Below are 19,342 nucleotides of genomic sequence, written 5' to 3'. Positions count from 1 at the left end.
AAAAAAAACTCTGGGCTGCCTTTTTCTTTTTTGGACATAGAAATAAGGCTCTATCAAAACTTCAAAATAAACAAATAATGCACTATTATTTTGTCATACTAGTATAATTGAAAGATAAATCAAACTAATAAATAAATTCTAAACATCACAAATTGAACAAGTTTCAACATCTGTGCTGGACCTCACTAATGCGCTTCTAAAGGAACGGTCAAAAATTCCCCTAAACAAACTCTCCAAAACCTTGTGGAAAACATTGCCATAAGAGTTATAGCTGCAAATGGTGGGCCAGCTCAATATTAAAACCTACAGATTAAGAATGGGATGTCATTAAAGTTAATTTTATGCAGTGCACTGCTGCCACACAACTGGCTGATTAGATGATTGGATGGATAACGTGTAGCGGTGTTAAGGGAGTTTATTTATTTTGCAATGCAAAACCAACCACACATACTCCCAGTTACCAGAGTGAAGCAGTGTGCCCCAAACAAGAACGAGCATGTCTTATTTCCTTATGTTAATTAAAAACAAAAACAAAAACAAAAAAAACACAAAAGACACAAACTCAGTGTTCAATCTTTAATATTGGCAAAAAGCAGAAAATGTAGAATTCACAGAAATCTATACAGAGTAAAAACACACAAAATATTTAAGATTATCCAAAATGTTTAAGATTATCCAGATTTGTTGCTGTTTAATATACCTGTGTAAATGAATCAAACCAGCAACGCTAGCTTTTTTTAACATGCAACAAAATGAATCCCCTGCAGTTTGCTAGAAAAAAAAGCATGTGGTTAGACTTTTAAGTCTATTTCTTTAGCATTATCTTTATAAGAGCTTATTTAAGCAAAGGTCTCGGTCACCTTAGAAAACACATCATTCCCATCAGTCACTGGTTATTCTCTGTATGGGTGCCTGACCACCTTTCTCATACCTTTAGGAAGGTCTATTTGGTCATTCACTGCTGAAAGAATTTATTGAGGGGGGGCTTTTTAGAGCTTTTGAGCTTTGATTGTGCCTCAATCACATTTATAATAAGGAGAAATATATGACTCCAACATAAAAAACCCCAAGATGAACATGAAAAACTTTCACACATGTACTTAAAGTATGAAGAATCGATCTACAGCTCTCCGCATTCTTCAACTGTTATCCTTTTGCTTGGTTCACCTTTCCTGGAGCCCAGGTTTCCCATTTGCTCCACCACATCCATGCCGTCTTTGACGATGCCAAAAGCGACATGTTTGAAGTCTAAATGCTCAGATTTTTTTAACGTGATGAAAAACTGAGAGTTGTTTGAGTTCCTGCCTCGATTGGCCATGGACACTATACCTGGTCCTGTGTGACGCACTTCAAAGTTTTCATCCTCAAACTTATTCCCGTAGATACTCTTTCCACCTGTACCATCATGTTTAGTAATATCACCACCCTAACCAAACAAAACATGGATGAAAGATTTTATGGATTATTCAAATTACTCAAAAATATATAATATGAGTAAAACCATATACATATAATTCATCAGAATAGAAATATTTCCATTTTAAATAAGTTCAATAAAACATAAGTGTTGCAGACTAAATTCAAAACAATTTACAAGAGCTAGTATTTGTTTGTACTGGGGAAAATTAACTCGAATACAAATGCAGCTACTAACAGCATATGGTATGATTTTGCAATTCTGAATTAGCAAGCTAAAAATCTACACTGAGTTTCACATGAATAGGGCATGAATACTTATGCATTAAAATATATTTCCCCCTCTTTTCTCTCCAATTTAATCCTGGCCAATTCCCAACAGCCAGTTCTCCCATGTCAAATGACCATCATGGAAGAGAAGACCATTGTGTGCCAACTTTGAGACACAAGCTAGTGAGGGCTATCTGCTCTGCTGTGATAATCAAGGAGGTCAAAAATACGGTCAGCTTTTTGACTCCTGAAATAGCATTGCTGGAATTCAAATTCACAATTTCTGGAAAATAATGTGACTGCTTTACTGTTATGCCACTTCAGGAGCCCTTAACTTTTTTTAATTTAATTAATAGTTGTTCATGTTTAACTGATCTACCAATCTGATATTTCTGTTCCTGGTCTACGTGACCCTAGACGTGTAATGTATCCCTGAAATGATTGACAGCTCTGACCTAGACGAATAATAAAATATAAATGAAAAGTTACCTGACACATGAAATCAGGGACGATCCTGTGAAATATGGAATTCCTGTAGCCAAATCCTTTCTCTCCAGTGCACAAAACTCTGAAGTTTTCTGCAGTTTTGGGGACGATGTTGGCAAAAAGCTCTATTGTGATCTTGCCGATTAGCTCATTGTCAGCAGCTATAGTGAGAAATACTGTTGGGTTGCTTGGTCTAGACTGGGCTGTGTCCACTTGAGATATGCACTGCTGACAATCCGTAAAGGTTTTTCTGAAGGATTCTGTGACTTCAGGGGTCTTAAATTTGGCAGCAAACTGCTCCAACTTGCAATCACCCTCTGATTTAAATAAATAAATAAATAAATAAATAAATACATACATACATTTTATACAAAAATTTAGTTGAACAACAGTACAATATATTCAAGTGTTCTAACCTGTATAGTCCAAAGCCGTCCAAACCAGTGCGTTATTAGAGGTGTTCATGGGTTTCAGCTCGATATACTTTGTGATGGTGTGGTTAGCACAGACTTTTAAAACCTGTTCACGCCTCATCAGGACACGGTAGTTCATTTTCACTGGATGGAAGAGGATCTTCAGATCACCAACTCCACGCTCTTTCCACTGTTTCAAATCACGGTCCCATCTGTACAGTTTTGCCCTCTGCTTGAAAAGAATCTTCTCATCTTCTTCACCAGACTTCACCTCGACCTGAGAAAAGAAAAATTGTTATCTAAATATTTAGTATTCCTTTAAATATTTAGTGATGGCTAAACTCAAATCTCAATCTTTCCACATTTTGAATGGGTTTGGTGTTTTTATTGGACTTCAGCTGAACAATTTTGATTTATTATTATGTTAAAGGACCTTCCTGATTCTTCCTGAATCTAAGCATGTTGACCTTGTTAAACATTTCTGGAAAAAACACATCCAAATGCATTCACTCCTGCTAAAAACTGCATATAAACATACAGGACTTGTGCTAGTTAAGCCTTTGTCTGATCTTAAAAACACAGAAATTTATTCATGCAGCTTATCTGTTTGTTACATTTTAGCTGATGCAGAATACACATAATTTTGAGTTTTAATCCATGAAACTACATAAATATTAACATACCTCAGGTAAGGAAACAATGGGCTCAAAGTGAATGTCATTGTTAGAAACATCTTCATCGCTTCCATCCTCATCCTCATTTCGAGAAGCAGTTGCAGTGGTGGTAAAGACTGCTGCCCCTGCATTGGCCCAGGAGAAGTTTGAGTCTTAAAAGTAAATAACAGTTTCTGAGTTAAAGATTTGCTTCATTTTGTTCTGCTGAGTGGAAATTATTAGAATTTATTATTTACAATTACCCAGGACCAGAAGATCAATTAGTCACAATTATATAATTGAGATTTTAGAGGCATTAAAACAGCCAAAATTAATCAAATTCATGACTTGGAATATAACCATATTCAATTTCTGTCTGAATATCATTTGGAAGTTGATTTATTCCGTCAACAAGAAGCTTATTTCAAACATGCTTTAATACAAATGAATAAATAATTAAGATTTCTGCTCTCATTTTTTTCTTTGATTTTGTGAAAATTTCCCAACACTTCTAATAATCAAAAAAAGTAAGGAAATTAGTCAAAGCCAACCTTTTTTTGCAAAGAGAAATTCCCCAGAATTCTTTGCCAAGTCTGCAAATGTAGATGTACTGTGAGAACCAAAAATAAAAGATAAAGGGGCATCTGTGGGTAGAGGAATAGAGACAATAAATCATCATGAAAGATGCACAGCAATACTGGTGAAATTTCCACACACCTTAAATCCTAAATCTGTATCTCCCTAAAATCTCAGTGACTGGAACAGGATTCCTGAGTAAAACTAATGCCATACCAAAACAAGCATGGACACAAGAACTACTGATTGGTTAATAATCATTCAAGCAAACATTTAGAAGTCCTGTGTTGAACTCTTGGATTCCTTTTCATATGTTCAATAAAAGAAGTCAATTATAACGTAGAATTGCTATGCGTGAAGAACGCAAGACCTCTAATCTTCCAGAATGTTTTAACTATCATATCGTCGCTGTCGGGCGGAAACCTCGTATGTCCAAATTTGGTCAATTTCATATTTTTTCACATATCGATGCTATTGGTCAGTCCCGACGTGGGTCTGTTATTTTTACAAGTTATTAACCAATCTAAAGTCTTGAAAATAGCTTGAGCGCAAATCTCATAACTCCATTGGACATTCAACTGTCCACATCTCCCTCACTCCGCGGGAGAGCTTCGCTGCATATTTCTCCTTAATAAGAGTCGCAACGAATCAACACGTCTTCTGAGGTAAATGTCTTCAAAACACTGGGCTCAAAGAAAAAAAAAATCTTGACCCCCGCTAGTTCTGGTGCTCGTCTGAGGACAGGAATTTAGCGCAAGACAATCCACTGCAACGCGGACTAAACCCTGTGCACTGCAGATAAGGTACGGCGTTTTTCATTTCCTGAAAAATAACGGTTTTGGAGATACGAGGATTCCATCTGACAGCGACGATATGTATGTGTGAGACATTTCATAACTTAATTAGATGAGATGATTCAAACAGTATGACATCACAGTACATACTGTTAAGGTGTTATTTAAAAAAACATAAAAATATGGTCAATACTTATATTTCTAATAAAAGTTTACCTTGAGTTGTATTTGAATCAGGTGGGGTTTCATTTTCCTGGGTTTTTGTAGAGAGGTCAATAGGACGACCATTATCAGCTGTAGTAGGCTGTTCAGAGCAGTGCTCACTGGTTTTTTCTTGCCCGATTATTTCACACTGAAACAAAAGACTTTTATAAAGCCCGCTGAGAAACAATGTCTGAGTGAAGAGCTTTTTAGAATTGATGCAAGATAAAGACTTTTTTATTAAATAAGAATAAGGTGAATATTACAAGATTATTTTTTTTATATTTTAACATTATACTTATAGTATATGGCCAAAGGTTTGTGGACACACGTGGTTCTTCCCCAACAGTTAACACAAACATTCTATATACAATTATGTGTTTGCAATTTTGTGTGCTGTAGGAATTACAATTTTCCCTTCATAATAAACTGAAAATATTTTTTACACTTCTCTAATAACATGAGATATTTGTTTTGCAGCATTGCCAAAGCAAAGGTAACAATAATTTTATTTTATTTATACAGTTACTATAACTTAAAGCTTTATTTTGCAAACCGTATCTACTTTTCCAAACAAGTTTAGAGGTTTCTCAAAGAGCAGGAAAATGAATGTGTTTATGATTAAATTACAACTAGAATACAAAATTGTTTACAAGAGCACAACATTTCATAGAACAGCAAAAGGGAAATAAATCCGGCTCATATGAATGAAGGTTAAAACATGCTTTTGGCAATAGAGTTTAGTTATAAACCTTTAAACTTGTTTTTTGTTTAGAATCAATTAAAAAATAAAACATTCGAAAAAAACATTTAAAACTATAACAGGCATTTAAATAAAGTTACATTAGGCACAGTTTATAAAAGATTGTGATTATTATTATTGTTATTTAAAAAAAAAGACACACTAGATCTGTTTTACAGTTGTGTTTAACACTTGCATGACATTTACCTGAGCTTGCTGGACCTTTCGTAGTTCCGTTCCAAAGTCCTCTGCCCTGTCAGGCTCAGAGTCTGCATCACTACTAGTACCACAGAAGAATGTGAGAGGCAGCTGGAGGCTCTTGGCCTTTCTCTCCTCCTCCAGTGTTGGTTTCTTCTCCCAGACAAGCACACACTCTGGTTCCTCTGTAGCTCTACTGGCTTGAGCTATCCAAGACATCCAAGACTCATTAAACACCCAACCCAGTATATAAATTCTACTTTGCTCTGTAACAATACACTTCATTGTTGAATCTTGGTCTAGATACATTTTCAAGGCCTTCAGTGGGTGCAGAAAGCATAGAGACCTTTGCTCTTACACTTTATGGTAGTATAGATTTTATAGAAAAAACTGTTAGTGACTTTGGCCATTAATAAAAAGTTATGTAGAAATAATTTAGATACGTATTCACTCCTAAACTGAGCTCAGGCGCAAGTTTGCTTTGATTTTCTGGAACTTGTTTAGAGTCCAAAAGTGGGGAATTAACTAGACCGGATAAAGAAAGGCAACTGCTTGTGCATTTAAGGCCCTGCATTTTACACTGCTTATCAGACCATGCCATTCAGTCCAAGGAACTCTCTGTAGACCATACTGAGAAGCATTCTGGCAGGATTTAATAATTTAGGCACCAAAAGTAAACACGTTAGACTGCTGCAAAAGTGTTAAAATAAGTGTGTGTGTGTATGTGTATATACATATATATATATATATATATGTATATATATATATATATATATATATATATATATATATATATATATATATATATATATATATATATATATACACACATACATACATACATACATACACACACATGCATACATACATACATACATACATATATAAATAAAGTATATATATACTTATTTTAAGGGAAGGTGGAGTAAAGCAAAGAAAGGGAAGGTGGACAAAAGCAAAACTTCCACCTGACAATATTTTACAATTTTAGAAAGTATATCTCTGAGCTCATTCAAATGAAGCCTAAAAACTCTCTCTCATCTCTGCTTTATAGTTTAATATTTTGATTTAAAATGATAGTTTTATAGTATAGAGTGGTTTCTGTAGAGGAATGTTTAGATGGACTCTCCAGTGTGCTCAACTCTGTGCTATCTGAGGTTTCTCAAGGTGTATTTAAATAATTCTGGTCCCAAAATAATAGTAACACATGACATGCTTCAGAAGCTCTATATCTATATCTATATATATCTATATCTATATATATCTATATATATCTATATCTATATATATCTATATATATATATATATATATATAGAGTATATAATTCAATTAAATTAAGTTTTGTAGTTTGGTAGCTGAGAGAACTCTGATACAAAAACCTATATATATATATATATATATATATATATATATATATATATATATATATATATATATATTATATATATATATATATATATATATATTTATATATATATATATATATATATATATATATAGGTTTTTGTATCAGAGTTCTCTCAGCTACCAAACTACAAAACTTAATTTAATTGAATCATGTGTCACTATAGGTTTTCATTCCATCCAAAAATAACTATTTAGGTTTCGTTTTGGAATCTCTTCACCACTATATACAGTTATCTAAACTACGAAGTGTGCTCCAAGAGTAAAACTTCCGCAAATAAAAATAGTGGTAACTTTGGAAAAAATAAACAACATTTAAATCCCATTGTTTATCTGGTCCTAACAGCATTTGCTCAAGATCTCCTTGGCTGATTTGGATGCTTGACAAACCTATAGAAAGGTTTCAACTAATAGAATTGAATGGAAAGCCTCAAATTCATATCACTCGAAACAAAATCCAATAGTAAGGCAGAAAATGTAGTGTGTGAGGGCTGGTGGCCATTCAACTTTTTTTTTTTTTTTTTAAAACACAAAGTGCTGATGTAATCTGTAAAATCTCAGCTTCCAATACAGACTTTCAAAGTCTGTGAATCATGTATTGGCCAATTTCTTGAGTAAGTTTTGTGAATAAGCATTGTTTATGTATTTATTCTGTCTGTTCATTTAGCTGCTGTTTTGTTGGAATTATGTTTTATTTAAGTGGAATTGGCCTATGTAGGCAAATAGTGGAGTTTCCTCACGTTTTTCTAGTATGCTGCATGTGTAGATACATTCAGGCTTTATTTATTTTTGAAGATGATGTAAATTTTTGGCCCCGCCATCAGTATTAGAGGCTCTCGGGTGAAAGAAATCAAGTTAATTCAAACACCATATGCCTGGGATTTATGATGTTTTACTGTATTTATATTAGCTTTGGTTTTATTGACCTACTTGTGTGTGGTACACTGTGTGGTATGGTGCAGTGCGACCCAAGAAACCCAGAAAGACCAGAACTGTACAGAATAATTTGCAGTGAATTTAACTTTTAACCTACATTCTGTTAAATGAATTTATTTCATTAGTTCATCAGATAAATATAACTTACCAGGTTCATGTGTGGCAGAATCAGGATACAGTTTTCCCTTTAGATTTCTTACAGCCATCTCATAATCTTCATCTGCATGACATATATATGTAACAGTCCTTAAAATGTAGTTATGCAAAAATGTAACTAATGCAATAATAAACACTGAATCATAAGGCAGATCTTTGACTTCAATAGCTTTTACATGAATAGCGAATAAGTAGTGTCTTTAAAGGTAAATCATGACTTCCAAAAATACTGCATCTGAGATTGGTTTCTGCTGCAAACTTAAGCAGTCTAAAAATACCAGGAACCATCAGAATGTGATAATGATTTAATAAACAAAATTGGCTACCTAAAACTTAAAAGCTTATTGATGTGCCCACTGTGAAGGTTTGAGCATTTTATCCAGGTAGCAAAATAGCCATAGGCTAATAGGCAGTCTTCTAAAAGTAATGCATGTTACTGTATTTCATCTTGATACTATAATTTTTTAAACAAATTGTTAGTCCATACCATGAACTACCTTGTTGTTTTTCCACTTAAGTGATAGATTTTGATAGATTTCCAAACAAATAAGAAAAAAGACAAATAAATAAGTAAGCTCTTACCATCTGTATCATCACTCACATATCCTGTATTATTTTTGTAAATAAAAAATGTTGGCGGCAGCATTAGCTTTCGGGCGAGTTCTGCCTGCTCCTTAGTGGGCTGTTGTTCAAACACAATTTCGATATCATAGTCACAACTATTGGCAGCACTCCTTATATCATGGGTCTCAGAGGAAACTAAAATGGGACACAAAAAAAAAAAGAATTAAACCTAGTACACACTATGATAAAGGCAAAGAAATGCATTAAAGCAGCTTCTGGCCAAAGAACAAAACAAAACAAAATGTTAAATAGTACTGATGTTAAATTGTTTTCTATAGAACAAGCACAGCTTGCAACAAACGTAGGGCAATTTTCAGCCAGGCAAAATAGAATGTTTTTTGTATAAGCATCAGCTTCTTCATAAATTACTTAAACTAGCACATGGGAGGGTTTGCTGTATGTGTGAATTCACCAAAAAAAAAATTCGAACAGTGTTTTAGGCTCATGGTATCTTATGTCTGTAACCTAGCAAAACAGAGTTAATGCATTCAATTATAGAGAATTAAAAGCACTTTTGTACATTGCACCGTATAAGGGCATCTGCCAAATGCTTAGGTTATATATTTTGCTTAGGCAAAATATTTAGGTACTATATGAAAAAAGGTTCCTGCCCACTAATTTGATTGCTTTTGTGATGTTCCAAGAGTACCTACATTTCCTATAATGTACACACACACAGTGAAACACACCCACACCGAGACCCACACCCCAGCACACACACCCTGAGACACACCCCCAGAGAGACTTCCAGATTTAAATGGGTGTTATTTAAATGGATAACAATTTTGTTTGATATTAAAACAAATGATGGCAGATTCTGCATCAAACATTGATTAAATACATGCAGGAAAATCATTTAAAAATCAGTCAAAACAAAAAAATCATTTAGCTACTTAGGCCTCTTCTTACATTACATGCTGCTTTGTATCTATATTTTAGTAAACTATGCTAGGAGCTTTTGTTAATGTGTTTTAATGCATTTTATAGGTGGCTTGTTTTAACAAATATGAAACTCACTAAATCTGACTGCTGCAAACACTAACAGAAGATAAAACATGAAACCAGCAGCATAATTAGTATGTATGTCAAATCAGTCAGACATCAAATGCATGCAGGCTATTTTAAACACGCTTTCTGTTTGTTGTTATTATTCATCCAGGGTTCAGTAGGTCAAGACAGACTCTGTGACATCACTGTCCCATGTATCAAAGAACACAACGTGCGATGACAAAATACCTTGAGGTTCAAACTGGGTAGCTGATGTGCACGCCCAAAAAGCCATAGGGTTATCTTTATAAAGCCTAAAATCCAATCCTAAAAGAGTGGGTAGTAGTTGAGATGCATTAAGTAAGGAAACAAGATATCTGGGACAAACAGAGTTTGGTAGCTCAACCACCATGAGGCTGACTATACAGTTGAAGAAACAACTTTTTAGCGTAACAGTAAATGACCAAAAATATTATATTCTCAAAATGTAAAGAGAATATACACATAGGAGCTTCTTTCAGGTCAGGTCACCAATAACTCACGTGAAGCTATTGCACTTAGGTCATCATGGACAAATAAGCACCTCACACAGAGAAACTGCACTGGTTTTATCCTTCCTATTTTCCCTTGGTCTATTCGACCCGGCTGGAAGATTTTAATGTGTCATAACTTGGGTTTTCTTCCACATATTTGCCTGAAATTTGTTCCAAATTATTAAGGATTGTTCCAAATTATGAACTTTGCAAGTAAAATTAATTTTGTCTATTTTTGTTGAACTATGTGTTCAGACCAGTATATACTATTTTGGATCATTTTGGGTCATTTTGACCCGGACACATTTAGTGGAGCAATAGGTCACACTTTTGCCCTTTTCAGTGCAATGAACATACATACAGACACAAAAATGCACACATAAAATGTCCACTAACACACGCACCCAAAACACACACTCACACAAATTGGGCATTGCATTTCATTAGGCATCCAGAAAAAAAAAGCCAAACATTTGTAAATATTTCACACTTTTGATATGCCTTCGCCTAGCAGAGGGCAAAATATGATCTACCGAAATGATGCTACACACACACAGTCAAACACTGTTCAAAGCATTGGGCATTGCAATTCAGTTGGCCTCCAGACAAAACAAAAGCTACACATTTGTAAACATTTCACACACACGCGCACGCACACCCATGCACACACCACACATATTGGGCATTGCATTTCATTAGGCCTCCAGAAAAAAAAGCTACACATTTGTAAATATCTCTCACTTTTGATATACCTTTGCCTAGCAGAGGGCAAAATATGATCTACCGAAATGATGCCACACACACAAGCACTGGGCATAGCAATTCATTAGGCCTCCAGAAAAAACAAAAGCTACTCATTTGTAAATATTTCACACTTGTTAGATGCATTTGTCCAGCTGGGGGCAAAATCTGATCTACCAACAAGCTTTACACACACAAACACACTCACACACAGGGCATTGCAATTCATTGGGCCTCCAAAAAACAAAAACAATCATTTGTAAATATTTCACACTTGTTATATGCATTTGTCCAGCTGGGCACAATATCTGCTCTTCTACCAACAATCTTTACACACACACGCGTTGTGTTTTCATATTCAAATCATATTTGTTTCCTCTCTCTTATTTATGAATTTAGTTGCATCAGTCAGCTTTGGCCTGGAGATATTCTGAGTAATGTTTGACATTTATCAGTCAGTGGTTATCCAAAATGATATTTAATAATTTCTGCTTATTTTACTCAAAACATGGCAAAATTTCATAAGGTTTATCGTTCATAAATGAAGTATAATAAAAAACATAAGGAGGTAAACGAAGTTTTATTCACATGAAATTATGGCATGTTTTTGAGTGGGGGGATTGGGGTGTGTGTGTGGGGGGGGGGGTAGCCTGTTGGTTGATCAGATGACATCCGGTGGGCAAAATAGATATTACAAGTGTAAAATAGATTACACACAGAATGGTGATAATTGTAGAATTTTTGATTTATAAGCATTCAAGTCAATCTGGCCTGGAAAAAAACAGGTTTTATTATTTGCTGACATTAAAAATGGTCAAAATGGTTTCAAAACAATCTCCTGCCCTTGAAATATACCAGCCTGTAATTGTGCATCAACTTTTGTGCCTCTATAGTGAAAATAATTCAAAATGTATTTTTTTTACTAAAAAATGAGGCATTTTTGTATATAAATAAGGTTTATTATACCGAATTTTTTTTTTTTTGCAAAATATATGTTGATATGTTGGAAACAAGTTAGACTAAAAAGGTAAAAAAAAAAAAAAAAAAAAAAAAAAAGAAAAGAAAAAAGAAATAAAAAAATAAAGGCTATCATATATACTTCACTTTTTATAAGCAGTCAAAAGAGACAAGGTCAAGTTGACTCAGCGCTCCTAATTTGTATAGGAGGACAATAGGAGGGTTAAACACTCCAGATGCAGGGTTAGAAGAGCAGGTGTCCAGGGAAAATGAATAGTCTGCATCACACTAGAAAGTATGACCAGTCCTCCTTTCACACAGCAACATTCCTAAGTAAATGCTTAAATTATGAATATATTTTTAATAGCCTTCTTTTACATTTTCTTATATAATATTCATTTAGTTAAGGCCATTAATATTAAAACAGTCATTGGATCATTTTTAAACTTGACTGTGAAATTGGTAAATAGTGGTAAATTGATAAAAAAAAATTGATACATTTTTCACTGGGTTTCAATTATTTTTAAACTCTTTACATCTACAAGTAGTGGATTAGATCTTTTAGTTTCCTTTTGTTTCCCGTTGCATATGCACATGCTATTTGATTTTGCATTATTTGTTGCATTCCCTCTAATTTTCTCAACTGACTGGTATGATTTAAAAAGTTCAATTAATACCCCAGTTTTACACAGGTGTGTTCTGAAAAAAATTGTCTTAGTAAGAGAAAAATTCTAAGAACAGACAGAACTTAATTAGCAACATTGAAGTCATTTGCAAATACTTACCATATTGTGTATACTTAGCCAGAACATTTAAAAATTATATATATCATTAATCATTTAAAAAAGTCTAATAAACATCATGAGGTTTAACAATAGTAAAAATCTCACCTCTTTCTGGTACTTTGAATGGAGTTACTGTTTCCCTTTCAGCAGTTTTGGAGCTTAAATCACTGCCTGATAACTGATCTTCAGGACTCGCAGCTGGTCCAGGAACAATTTGTTTAGAGGATACTGGGCTTCCAAATATTTTCTGCACAGAATCTGTCCCAAAGACAAACTTGGGGGGAGAGACCACAGTTTTAGAGGTGTTGTGTGGACTGAGAGACACTGTAGGTGCATGACTGCTTTCAGAAGGTTGTTCAGACTTTTCTTCAGTCATTTCCTCAAGCACTGCAATTGCAGCTTTACCACACAGGGTTGCAGGGGAGGTCAAGGTTTCTCTTGGAGAAGAAGCAGAGGCAAGAAGTGTTTGCTTTTCCTGGGCATCCTTAGCTTTCTCAAAAAAATCTTTAAAAGAATTTGCAGTCTCCAGCAATTTAAAGCGTACAGCCAACTGTTCAACTTTTCCTTCTCCTTCAGCAAAGTCAAAAGCACTCCAGATCCATGCTTTTTCTGTTCCTTTCATCAGCTCAAGTTTCATATCTGAGGATATCCAGTGGTTGGCACACAATTTAAGAACCTGGTCACGTCTCATAACAAGCCTAGTGCGCTTTGTATCAAAGTTTTGCAAAATTTTGATGTCTCCTATACCCCTTTCTTTCCACTGGCTGAGATCTTTATCATAGCGATACAACTTTGCTCTGTGACTGAACACTACCTGCTCATTCTCTTCTCCATTTAAAAGCTCAACCACATCAGGCATTGGCACAACTGGTTCAAAATACTGTCCATCTCTTTCCTCTTCTTGACTTATTTCTTGTTCCTCATCTGTTCCGACAGATGCCCCACTTTGATTCAGCTTAGCTGGGGATTTTGATGGACTAAGAATGGGCTGGAAGCTGAAACTAAACCCAGTAGATGATTCTCCAAAACGGAACAAATTTTTTTGCAACGGACTGCTTGCTAGTGGAGAAGCATATACAGATGTGTCAGCACTTTCATCATGAACATCATCTTGCAAATCATAATTATCCCATTCCAAAGTCTGTCCAGTGCTCTCATTGTGGGGTTTGATCATGAGTGCTGAGATATTGTTTACTGTTTTAACACTGCTTTCCTCGTTCTTGCCTTTTACTCCGTCATAAGTCAAGAATGATTTAAGGTCCTTAAGACCAGATTTCATTTCCTCAGCTTTCTGTATGAGATTTGCTGTTCGGTCTGAATTAGCCAGTTTATGAGGAGTCTGTAGAGGAATGTCCAAGAGGAGTCGTTGACACTCCTCAAATTTTTGCTTAAAATCTTCTGCAAGTTCTGGAGTTTTAAACTTAGCAGCCAACTGTTCCAACTTAGGATCTCCATCTGAAAAGTCATTTGCTAACCACACCCAGGCACAATCTGAACCAGAAAGGGGCTTCAAGTTCATTGTAGTAGTGATCCAGTGATTAGCACATACCTTCAGCACTTGCTCCCGCCTCATTAGAACTCTAAGCCTTCCATTTTGATTATTTTTAAGAAATTTTAGGTTTCCAACCCCTCGTTCTTTCCACTGATGAGTTTCATGATCAAACCTGAAAAGCTTAACACGTGTTGTGTACAGACATTCCTCATCCTCTTCCCCCGTAACAATGTCAACTTTCTCAGGCATCTTAACCACAGGTTCAAACTGAATATCATCATTTTCTTCAGTTTTATACACATCTTCCTCTTCTTGATCAGAGGTTTCTGACTTTTGGCTTTGCAGAAATGAGGTAAAAAGTTGCTCCCCAGCCCCTGCAAAGCCTTTAAAACTGGGATCCTTCTGGCCAAATTGAAAGTTTCCTTGTGAAGTCTTTGCCAAGTCTGCAAAACTGAATGCATTCTCCTTTCCTGTAAACAGTGGACATTCATCACTAGGATTATTCAATGACTTGACAGACGATGATGCATCTTTTTCTTTTTCTCTGTGTTGTTCGGCAATGTTTTTCAGAAACATTGCAGCAGATCCACTGTCAGCTGGTTTTGATTCAGATCCCTTAAGACCAAATTTGAATCCACTAGTTAACCCTGGCACTGAAAAAGAGAACTTTGAACTGCTTGAAGATGTTTCAACTTCAGTTGTTGTTGTCTCTTTCTTACCCTGACCAAACTGACAAGTACTAGCTTCAAAGCTGGCTGTGAATTCACTACTTCCAGGATGGTTAGCCTGACTGTCAGTACTAAAGCTAAAAGATGAAAGTGCATTTGGTTTAGGTTTCTGGCAGGAAACACAATGACTAGATGTGCCTTCATTTCTGACTAGACAGGTATCACAGTCCCACTGTGCTTCATTATTTCTGTTGTTATTTGGAGCATTACAAGAAACACAGCTTTTTGCAGCCGCCTCATTTCTGACCAAGCAGGTATCACAATCCCATTGACCCACTTTTTTGACAAACTTAGCAAGTCCAGAGCCTAATGAGCAGAGAGAGTTAACAGACTGTTTGGTAGATTCTGTTACAGCAGTGGTTTTGTTCTGGTTTTCAACACAAGTGATTGGAGTAGGCTCATTCCTTTCTGCACATGAGGAACGATCCGAAGGGTCGGTCTTCTTAAACTGGGAGCCAAACCCAGACCCAAATGAAAAACTCGGAAGACTTGAGCTGTTGATTTTTTGGTTAGAGGAATTTGAAATTTCCTGAGATTTTGATTCACACTCACTAGACGGCTGTGTTCCAAATTTAAAGGAAAAGGGAATTTGGGATCCAAAAGCCTTGAAGCTGGCCTCACTACTGGCATCCTTAGAACCTCCAACAAGTCCAAAAGTAAATGCTCCTGTTGCAGAAACAGAGACACTTTTCAATCCCTCAGCTGGTTTCAATCCAGGTTTTGATTCAACACAAGGATTGGGACTGCTACATGCGGCACATTCTTTAGATGAGGAGTCATTTCTTACACAGCAGACATTACAATCCCATTCACCTTCCTTCTTTGCAAAAAGGGTTTTCAGATCAACATTTTTTTCCACAGAGGTGCTAGAAGACTTGGAGTCGTTTTCCTTTAATTCGTTTGGAATTTGAAGTGTCATAGACTGTGTGGTAGATTCTGTAGCAGCAGTGTTTTTGGATGAAGCATTCAAGGTTTGACATGAAACACAAATACTTGTAGAAGCCTCATTCCTCACTGCACATGTGGAACAATCCCACTGTCCTGGTTTCTTAACAAACTGAGCACCAAATCCAGACCCAAATGAAAAATTTGTAACACCTGAAGAGCTACTAAATTTTTGGACAGAGGAATCTGAACTTTGCACAGATATAGGATGATCTGCAGAAGGTTCTAACTGACCAGACTTTGCATCACCCTGACTGGATTGAGAAACAGTTGATTGTGTTCCAAATTTAAAAGAGAAGGGACTCTGGGATCCAAATGCCTTGAAGCTGGCACTACCACTGGTGTCCTTAGAACTTCCACGAAGTCCAAAAGTAAAGGCTCCTGATTTAGTCTCAGATTTTAAATCAACGGAAGGATTAGGACTGCTACAAGCAACACAACTTTTAGATGAAGAGTCGTTTCTCACACAGCATACACTGCAATCCCATTCACCTTCTTTCTTTGCAAAAAGGGTTTTCAAATCAACATTTTTTCTACAGTCCTCAAGTACAGAAGGCTTGGAGTCATTTTCCTTCAGTTGACCTTGAATTTTTGAATGTTTAAGTATAGCTCTCTGAGCTTCCTCAAATTTCTGTTTGAATAATGCTGCTTCATCTGCAGTCTTAAAGCGAATAGCCAGCTGTTCAGTCTTTGGCATTTCATCAGCATAGTCCATAGCATACCATACCCATGATTTATCAGACCCAGCATTTGCTTTCAGAACCATGTCTGCGGTGATGTAGTGATTTGCACATATTTTCAGAACTTGCTCTCGCCTCATCAACAATCGATATTTACCTGATGTTTTGTGTTTTAGGATTTTGATAGAACCAATGCCTCTTTCTTTCCACTCTTTTGTTTCTGTCTCAAAACGGAACAATTTTGCTCTGTTACAGAAGATTTCTTCTTCTTCTTCCTCCCCAGTTTTTACATCAATTTTATTAGGCAGAGGGACAATGGGCTCAAAATGTGGCCCATCCTCATCCTCTTCAATGTGGGTGCTGTCATCACTCTCAACACATTTTTCATCACTTTCCTCCCGAGTCACTGGTTTGCTCACATCATATGCTTGGTCGGATTTTCCAAAGAGAGTTGTTTTATCCTGCACCCCATCAACAAATGAAAACCCTAAAGAATTTTTACTCCCAAAAGTAAAGACCCCTGTTTGACTTGCTGTTGGGTCTTGCAACTGAGATAGTAAGGCTGAATGGCCGTCGGTTCTGGGAGGAATATCTGAAGTTAGGAGTCCCAATAGGCTTTCACTATTTTTCACCTCTGCAGATGAGAAAGTAAAGTCACCATCGTTGGATTTGAAATTTGAATTGAATTTGAAAGCAGCTACGGTGGGAGTCATTTGTGAGGCAGCCCCAGGCCCAACCTTAGTGGCTTCAACTGGAATTTGTGGACCAAAGCTCACCTTTAAGTCCACAGACTTGCCTTCACTGCTCTTACAGGACTGAGCAGGTATTACAGCCGGCTTAGTGAAGTACCCGGGTTCTGGCAATGATGGATTGGTAGATGGTTGAGAAACATGACTGCAGAATTCTTCATTGTATGGTGACAGCAAGTTTGTTGCTGGTGGCTCAAACCGGATAGAGGTACCAAAAACCTGATCTTGAGGGTACATGCATGCTGATGTTTGAAGAGGTGGTGTATGTGTTGGCTGCTGGTAGGCATACATATGTGGCTGGGGGAGACGATTCATCCCATAGACAGGGGCCTATTGGAAAGATATGTTACAAATGTTGTAGGCAAGTAAAAAACCTGGAGAAGTTATTTAACATAACAGGTACTACCTGCCAAAAAATTGTGTACCTCCATCATTAACTATGATAAAAATCTATGAACAGTTGCTAAAATCCTTCATAATTTAAAATGCCTGCCATGAATTCAAACAATCCTTCTACCTAGAAAGCCATTTGAATAAGAGAAAAATGAGAGTCTAACCAAAGTTGTTAGTTTTACCTAATTTTCTAAAAACTAATTCGGGTAATTCTGGTTCAAAATCCACTAAGATTTTTATAACTAAAATTTAAAATGTACTGTCTTTAACTACAACACATGTTTTACATAAGGCAGTTGTTGGGTCAGTAAATAAACTTAAGAGATCTATTATAAAGGACTGTTTTTTTTTTTAGATATGTTTCTCAGGGAAACGAATCTAAATTATTGTTGATGGTAAACCATTTTAAAACAGTGTTGCAACTCTGATTACAGTTACAGTCCCAGTCATGTGTTTGCCTACCTTGGATGGTGTTACATTAGCAGCAGTGCGAAGAAGGTACTGTGAATTATATGCTGGGGACTGGTTGTAGTATACTGAAGGACCTGTTGTAGCAACTGAGAAAATGTGGTAAATGTGAAATTAACACAGTGTCAAATGTTAAACAAAAAAAATAAAAATCCATTCGTCTGCAAGTAATCTCGCTAGACTGACCAGTAAGTGGCACTCCGTGAAATGATTGTGCTGCTGAAAAGGGCTCCTGAAATGTCTCTGCTGTGTAATTCCCTCCATACACTCTATGAAATGGGGACTCTGTTGTTCCAGGTGAATTGTGCCTCAGATCATGAACCTCGTTCTGCAAAGCAAACATTCAGAGATATGCTGTGTGTGTGCCCTACTGTTCTTGGTTATTTTATTAGTTAATGGTCAATTACCTCCCAGTACTAAATTATATCATTCATATAATTTTGATGTTTATATCAATATATTTGATGTTATTTTTCATGTTTACGAGACCTTAAGGGTTTGCTTTTTAGTATTGTTTACTGGACTGAATTTATTGATTGCAAACTGACCTTCAAGGCTTCGACTTGTTGACAGAGAATCTGTAAAAGTGACTTCTGATCCTCCACCCAATGAGGGGGTGTTTTGGGAGAAAACTATTCCCAATAACAAAAAGGAACACCTTAATAATGTAAACAATATCTTATGCACTTTCTGAAAATGAAAACACTAAAACATTAACATACCACTGATCTCTTGGAGGGAGAGAGCACACTTTTGGCTGGAGAGGACACTGAGAATTTAGGAGTAGTAGCCACAGCAGGTTCTGTGAGTGATCGTGGGCTTGAAGTCATTGGATGTCTTTCAAGAATTCCATCCACAGCGTCTCCACCCTCTCCAAGCTGCTGATTGACATCGTTAAGCAAGTCCATAATTTCCTCAAGTGACACAGGGAGCTGTAATGAAATGTGATGCAATCATAAATTAATCTTGTGTAATGCCTGATCACAAGAACACAAAGGAATGCTGATTGGAATT

The 19,342-nt window shown here is 36.1% G+C and overlaps 1 protein-coding gene across 2 annotated transcripts in view; it reads right to left on the bottom strand.

Annotated features, from left to right (window-relative positions):
- Positions 1 to 562: 562 nt before the first annotated feature.
- Positions 563 to 19,342, bottom strand: part of ranbp2 (RAN binding protein 2) — a 28,491-nt gene continuing 9,711 nt past the window's right edge. The window contains exons 15-29 of one of the 2 annotated variants that reach the window (XM_060875894.1): positions 19,051 to 19,260; positions 18,877 to 18,960; positions 18,515 to 18,656; positions 18,323 to 18,417; positions 12,979 to 17,797; positions 10,107 to 10,184; positions 8,829 to 9,005; positions 8,239 to 8,310; positions 5,759 to 5,955; positions 4,825 to 4,960; positions 3,790 to 3,882; positions 3,269 to 3,411; positions 2,589 to 2,862; positions 2,176 to 2,489; positions 563 to 1,426 (exon numbers count right to left, since the gene is read on the bottom strand). In XM_060875894.1, coding sequence (XP_060731877.1) covers positions 1,121 to 1,426; positions 2,176 to 2,489; positions 2,589 to 2,862; positions 3,269 to 3,411; positions 3,790 to 3,882; positions 4,825 to 4,960; positions 5,759 to 5,955; positions 8,239 to 8,310; positions 8,829 to 9,005; positions 10,107 to 10,184; positions 12,979 to 17,797; positions 18,323 to 18,417; positions 18,515 to 18,656; positions 18,877 to 18,960; positions 19,051 to 19,260 — 7,140 coding nt within the window. In that variant the 3' untranslated portion in view covers positions 563 to 1,120. The remainder of the gene's footprint in view (positions 1,427 to 2,175; positions 2,490 to 2,588; positions 2,863 to 3,268; positions 3,412 to 3,789; positions 3,883 to 4,824; positions 4,961 to 5,758; positions 5,956 to 8,238; positions 8,311 to 8,828; positions 9,006 to 10,106; positions 10,185 to 12,978; positions 17,798 to 18,322; positions 18,418 to 18,514; positions 18,657 to 18,876; positions 18,961 to 19,050; positions 19,261 to 19,342) is intronic. The other variant, XM_060875893.1, reaches the window with a different exon arrangement.

Source organism: Tachysurus vachellii, chromosome 8 (assembly GCF_030014155.1).
Source record: "Tachysurus vachellii isolate PV-2020 chromosome 8, HZAU_Pvac_v1, whole genome shotgun sequence".
In the NCBI taxonomy this organism is placed as follows: Eukaryota; Metazoa; Chordata; class Actinopteri; order Siluriformes; family Bagridae; genus Tachysurus; species Tachysurus vachellii.
Note: the sequence above shows the minus strand (reverse complement) of the source record. Positions and strands in the feature narration are given on the sequence as shown.